Source organism: Pygoscelis adeliae, unplaced genomic scaffold, assembly GCF_000699105.1.
Source record: "Pygoscelis adeliae isolate BGI_AS28 unplaced genomic scaffold, ASM69910v1 Scaffold10, whole genome shotgun sequence".
NCBI lineage: Eukaryota > Metazoa > Chordata > Aves > Sphenisciformes > Spheniscidae > Pygoscelis > Pygoscelis adeliae.
The window spans coordinates 4,790,502-4,797,102 of record NW_008824053.1 but is presented as its reverse complement, the minus strand read 5'-3'; the positions used below and the strand labels follow the sequence as shown (position 1 = coordinate 4,797,102).

General features: G+C 43.1%; 1 protein-coding gene across 2 annotated transcripts in view; it reads right to left on the bottom strand.

Moving 5' to 3' along the window:
• Nucleotides 1–3,868: 3,868 nt before the first annotated feature.
• TGFBR3 (transforming growth factor, beta receptor III) overlaps nucleotides 3,869–6,601 on the bottom strand; it is a 107,003-nt gene continuing 104,270 nt past the window's right edge. Inside the window, exon 16 of one of the 2 annotated variants that reach the window (XM_009333784.1) lies at nucleotides 3,869–4,320. In XM_009333784.1, the coding sequence (XP_009332059.1) occupies nucleotides 4,202–4,320 (119 nt within the window). In that variant the 3' untranslated portion in view covers nucleotides 3,869–4,201. The remainder of the gene's footprint in view (nucleotides 4,321–6,601) is intronic. The other variant, XM_009333785.1, reaches the window with a different exon arrangement.

Here is a 6,601-nt window from a genome sequence, read left to right as displayed (position 1 = left end):
CCCAAATCCTTGCCCCGCTGATACATGGCCAAGCTATCTGCTCTAGCACAGGAAGACCCTTCAGTAATGAAAACACATCGCAGCCGTGCTCACGTGTCTCCAGTGTCAAGGGTACAACAGCCCAAGGGGGCTCTGCTGCTTCAGCCAGAGGACTAACAGCAGACCCTTAGGCTTGACTGTGCTCGAGCCAGGCTTTGTGCAGGATGGGACTGAGGCTGTGTCTCGACATGCAACAACTAACAGCCTGCAGGATCGGAGCTTTGGACTTCGAATTAGAGTGAAGAATGGCAGCATTTAACCAAATATATCTGCTGGTTTCTGCAAGAAGCCGTGATACTGAGAAGCCAACCAAAGCCAATGGGTAACACAGGAAGGAGAAAATCAAGGTGGTCACACAAAATCAAATCCTGCCTTAACACACGCAATTCCCACTGAAGTTTACGGGAGATGAGGACATGGCAGTGAGACAGAACTTGATCTACTGCTGTTGGCTCTGTACAACTTCAAATAAACGAGTCACGGCATCAATTATTAATAAATCGATATATACTTTATTATGCACAAGAGACTAAGATGACACGACACTGTGGTTATAAAAACTGTACAACTATGCATTTCCACAAGTCTCTGAAATACTGAACGCAGTATGAAATACAAATGGGGTGTTCAGACTGGCCACAGGTATTAGCAAGTAAAGTTCTCCCATTCTTTGATTTAAAAAAACATCTGGCATTTGGATCTTAAAGAAATGTACTTATTTATTTGAAGGTGAGAATATTGTGTTTGGAACTGGTAGGAACATGGCAGTGAAGATCCGATAACGCTGTGAACATCCCCATGAATGACAAACAACAACAGGGCAGAACAGTCACCTCACAAATGGCTGTCAGCACAACCAACAGTACAGTCTTCTTGTGAAGCATGAGGTAGATATACGTAACAGAAAGAACGGTACATATAGGAGAGAAATGGTTAGAAAAGGGCGGGGGGAAGGCTACAATCATCAACATCTACAGACATTTTGCAAAATCCATTTCCATGCGGAAAACGCTACAAAAATAGCCTAACACAGAAAGATCTGACTTCTTGAAACATGAATATGGTAACGTCCAAACCCAAATGCTGTAAAAGGTTAGAGTTAGTGATTAGACGACGCATGACACAACGAGCAGTCTACTTCGGAGTTTAAGCATGTTACTGATAGCTTTTACAGACAGAAGGTGTCCCTTTCAAGCCCGATCCTCCCGTTCTTACATAAGCAGTTCCTCCGCAGTCGATTCCACCACGCTGAAATTTACCGCTGAGCCCGTCCCTCCGAAGCCCTGCTTTAACGCCCTCCGCTGGGACCGGGGCGTCTCGCTGGCCTTCCACACCTCGTGGGTATCTGCCACGTGAAGTCCAGCGCGGTGAGACCAGGTCTGACAGAGGCGGGAACCAGCGGCCTCGCCGTTACGCGCTCAGGAGCTTGCCACGCCACAGACAGAAACTTGCAGGAGAGACGAATGGCTGCTATAAAAGTAGAGCTTATCGGTGTATCAGTACGCTGAACTGCAGGCAGCTTAACACCTGCCGGAAAGTACTGTACATTTTTGTAATAAAGCTATTAACTGGGAACGCCCAGGTTTGGTTCTCTCTCTCTCTCTCTCTTTTTATTGAAGCAGAAATGGCTGTTCCATCTGGTAAGTAGTTACACGTAGTTTTGGTAACCTCCAATAGACAATTAATTCAGATTGATTCAAATTTCTGAATTAAATAGCTGAGTACACCAAGTTCAGTTAATTAATTTAAACTGTATTTCAAATAGAAGTCAACGAATCGAATCTTTGATCTTTATATATTTTTGGTTTATCCAACGGTAAATATAAATCTGTAAATTCTTTTAAAATTAGAGTAAATTTTTGATAAAAGACATTGATAATGCAGCATGTTTCTCTCAAAAATATACAATTATCTATTTTACAGAAAAGTTTTCAACCTGTCCATCCCAACAACGAAATCTAATACTTCCTATGAGAAACTACTTAATAAAATATCTGAGGAAGGAAAGGGTTAAAACAGGGAAAAGAATTTACAAAATATGTAAATTTCACAGTAATTGAAATTAAACATTTCATATAGAGTAACTTACATTTATCTAAAACATTTAAATATATCTTTATACAGAAATTTAATGTAGTAAAATATAGCTATGATTGAACTTAAAGACTCTAGTCTTCTTTGAAGACATCTTTAAAGACTTTACACATAGAATATGCTTATACAATACATTCTGCTGAAGGTTAGGCAAAGCGCTTTCTTTTCAACCACACAGGTAGCACATTCATCCTCCCAACACCTCGTAACAGAGCCAATCCTGCATACCCTTACACATGGGGATAACTACGCTTACGTGACAACCCTGTCGATGTTACCGGGACTACACACTGGCCCGGTAACAGAAAACACTTTCCGTGTGTGTAACTATACACCAGCTACCTCCATGGACTCCAAGAATAGCCATAATGTGTAGAGTTGAGCATGTGCTTGTAACTAGCAAGGACGAGGCGTGTAGTTACTCATATGCATAAACGTTTGCAGGATTAGGAACAGATTTGATTTAAAGTGAGTCATATTCCACCTGATCCTGGGCACTTACATCTATTGCATACCTTGCACTTCGACCATCCTGGCATCAGCAAGGCACAAGTGTGGAATCAGCAAAAGAAATCTGCAGCTCAGACTTCAGGGCAGACTATCACTCTAGTGTAATGAATTCCCTTCCCCTCTTGCAGAACACAGGTAACCTTCACTAAAATTAATGAAAGTTACTCATCTCGTTTTTAGAGGAAAACAATGCTCATTTTTCCTCAAAGGAGAAGGATCAGTAGAACACATTACGATTACAAAGTGGCAACAAAACAGTCAAACAATTACACATTAAAAGTGTCTTTTTTCTTTTCATTTGGCATCGATTTGAAGGTCAAGATATGGCAATGACACTAAAAAAAATACTGTGACAATTAGTACCTTTCTGCCATTTCCATATTCTGACGCTACTTTGGGACTATCCAACTGCAATGTTCATACAACAGGTTGACACAAACAACTGCACAACTATCTTAAGAGAATAGCTTCATTTTGATAGGCAGTATTCTGCACAAACAGTAGGCTCTACTGTACATTCTTTGTGCCCTCAAAACCAGCTCTTATTTCAAAGGGAATTTGGGCTAGCTAAAGGATTAGAACCGAATCACCTTTTTTATCTCCTCTATCTACCTATTATAAACTGAAAAGACAGTTGGTTTTTTATATATATATATATATGCATTTTATATTTTATGTATGGAAGGAACACTGAGCTAATTTCCCAATTGTTAACGTGGTAAGTTAGGCTCTGTATACTTAGGTATACATCTATTTGCATAAAGACATTGCCATTAAAGGTACACACATATCTATGTTAGTGCACAAGAACATTATTTGTCTTACCTTCTGTGTGTGCCTGTATTTGGTATAGTAGATTAAAAAAATCTCTTAGTAAAGAGCTTTGGCCCAGAGAATAAGAAAGGGAATGTTAGAGTGCGCTCTTCTCCAATTAGCAAATCAATGCATATTAAAACAAAAATACCTGCAACAAACCTGAAGCTGCAAAAACAACAGGAAAGCAAATGAGATGCTGTAGCTGTAAGCTTAACAAAACAAAGGTTACTCAAAAGTGGCTAAACATAGCTGAAGTAATAAAAAGTTATTAACCAAAGAGATCTGACCTTGAGGCTTTCTTGCTTAGACAAATAGAAATCCTTTGACCTAAGACCATCTTTGTTCTGCTTATCTTGTTGAATTCCCTTAATGAATATCTAGAACAGGTTGCAGTACTAGATCTGAAAAAAGTCGTATAGACAAAGCAGCATTTTTCCAAACTGGCATAGATTTCACATTGAGGGCCCGCGGACCCCTAGAACAGGTTGCAGTACTGCAAAATTAGTAGCTTTGTCACATGTAGCACAACATGCTATAGAAGATCCAACAGGCTGTGTTTACCCATGCATTGTGTGCACGTACACACACACACATACACACACAGTGGCTTCCCCAAAAGAAAATCAGTCTTTTTTTTTTTTTTTTTCAATCCTTTTAACTTTAAAAAGCTCACGTCCACACACAGTCCTTTGAACCTCTGCACTCCTACGTTGCTCCTCAATCTGTGTTGCCCCCCGGGGAGTTAGGTTGCACTGCTGCTGGAACAGGGGGTGCTCTGCGTGCTGCCAATGCTGTGCGCTGCACTGCTGTTCTCGGAGGCTGGTGGGGACGTAGGGACCTGCTGTCTTCCCGCTGTTTCCCCTGAGGGAAAGGGGAGAGAAAAAGGGGACGTTGGGAGAAGGGAAATGGAAAATGTTAGTTGTCATAGAAAGCAACAATCCCTTCCTTCCCAGTCCTCCTCTTCTGGTGGTCTGTACTTCCATGCAACGAATGTCTTGGGTGACAGACCTCAAACAGAGTACTGCTGAAAATGTTACTAGACTTTGGCACCTCAGCATTGCTATGCACATGGGGAAAATAATGCTGCTGTTTTCTTAAGCGTTTTAAAAGCAGCTGATGGAAACTGCCAAGACAGACACTGTCCATCTTCTGTTGTTAGCTGTCACTCACACGGGTCCCGCTACGTGACTCAGACCACTTTATAGCTTTGCTGTTTCATGGAAAAAGGTGAGTCAAATGTAGGCTTCAGTTTAAATGCTGGTTTATAGAGCAGCATATTTACTAAAAGTGGAGCTGAAGACAATGTTCTTCAGTCAGCTGGATACCACATATCCTGAGACATGGCCAGTTTTCTTCACGTAGAAAAACAACAGGCTACCCTGCAAGCTTGACTTATTTACTCCAAATATAACATGCAGGAAGTTCCCCTACAACTACCACAGTATGCGTAGCACTTACAACCAGTAGTGAGAACAAGACTCACCATTTCTTGTTAATTGTTCACTGATGATAAATTAAAAGCCCTTTGTTATTTGGATTGCCAAATCAAGCACTCAGGAGTTAAAGCCAGATTTATGGCTCCTGATAAAACCTAGATTTTTGTCTGTTCTCCTCACACTCCTTCTGCACCTGTGGCTGGGATCCTACGGAAAAAATCCAGCTCTTGACTAGCATGGAAGTAAAAATTGCGTCATTATGTGAATGCCCAAAAGATCACGTTGAGACCATGTAGGAAACCGTAACTGTGGCATTTTTTAAGTTACAGTGCTCAAATCCGCAACCTTAGTAATATTACAAAATAGCCTCTTCAAAACAGATGGCAAGACTAAGTTTATATAACGTGCACTGCAGCTGCCCCCTCCCTTGAGCTCATCTCTCAGGATGTGAACCTGTGATCTCAGCACAGTAACACGGACAGACTGCTGCTGCTTGAGCTGCAGACCAACCGTGGCAGCCAGCACCAGCACGCCTGCTTTCCCAGCAAAGCAGCAAGACGGAAATGTTTTGCCGGATCACGGGCAGGAACGACTGGGGAAAAAAAAAAAAAAAATCAAAGGCTGGTACATCTGCCTCATTAGCTTATAGGGGCACAGACGATCTGCTCCCATCGCCCTAGGTTACCCAAAACCTGACACCCTGGGCCAGGTCTGCTGGGGCCAATTTTTCTTCCCTGCTCAGGATTTGGTAGAGCTCCCGTTCCCCAGCGATCGCCTCGGTGACGGGTTGAAGGCCGGAGGCGCAGCCTGCATCCAGAGGGTTACAGAGCCGGGACGAGCCAGCTTCCTCCCGCAGGAGCTGCTCTGGCACATCCCCGTGCCCCGTGTGTGCTGCTGCCCAGCTGCCAGAGCCCCGAGCTCCTCAGGAATGCGGCCGCGGAGGAAGTGAGCCTTTAACGCTTTGTGTCTCGGGCCAGAAAATGTCCTTCCGCCTTTCGGCATTCAGAGGTCTGCTACAAATAAGGGAGGTCTGAGAGTTTCTCACAGCAGAGGCTGCAAGTGCTCTTTGTAATGGAAACCAGCGGGTTCGCTGCTAGCTCGTGCCGCAGCCACAGCTGTAAGTGCACGTCAGGCCCTACAACGCGCAGCTCTTGCCTTACACCCCACTGGTTTAGGAATGGGGAGGAAAGAAGGGACGGGGCTGGACAGAAAAACAACAAACTAAGCCACTAAACCACATCGCCCAGGAGGCCAATGAAATGTTTAAGAGTGTCAGGATTGCGCTCTTGAATTCAGCACTAAGTCCAGCATTTACTTTTGTGAGCAGATTCTGATTCTCTTTTTCCCAGTGTAAGAAATAACTACATAGCTCGCCCATAAGCGGCGGATTTCTGCTTACATGCAGCGGGTCAGAAGCCACCCCCAGTCATCTTGCAAATAAACCCAGTTTCAGCTCTAACTTGCGTTGGAAACCCATCAGAATAAACTGTATCAAATCAATGTCTGTGTCATCGTGCTGTAAAAGCTTTCATAAGCCTTGTTTGGATGTTTTCCCCTCCCGACTTGCTCCCTTCTCCTCCAGTTGTTTGTGTACGAGTCTTCCTTCCTTTTGTAGTACAGGATATATTTATAAAGGCAGTGATAAGCAAACTCCCTTTCATTAAAACAAAACAAGCGAACAGAAACACCAGAAAACAGCGAGCCAG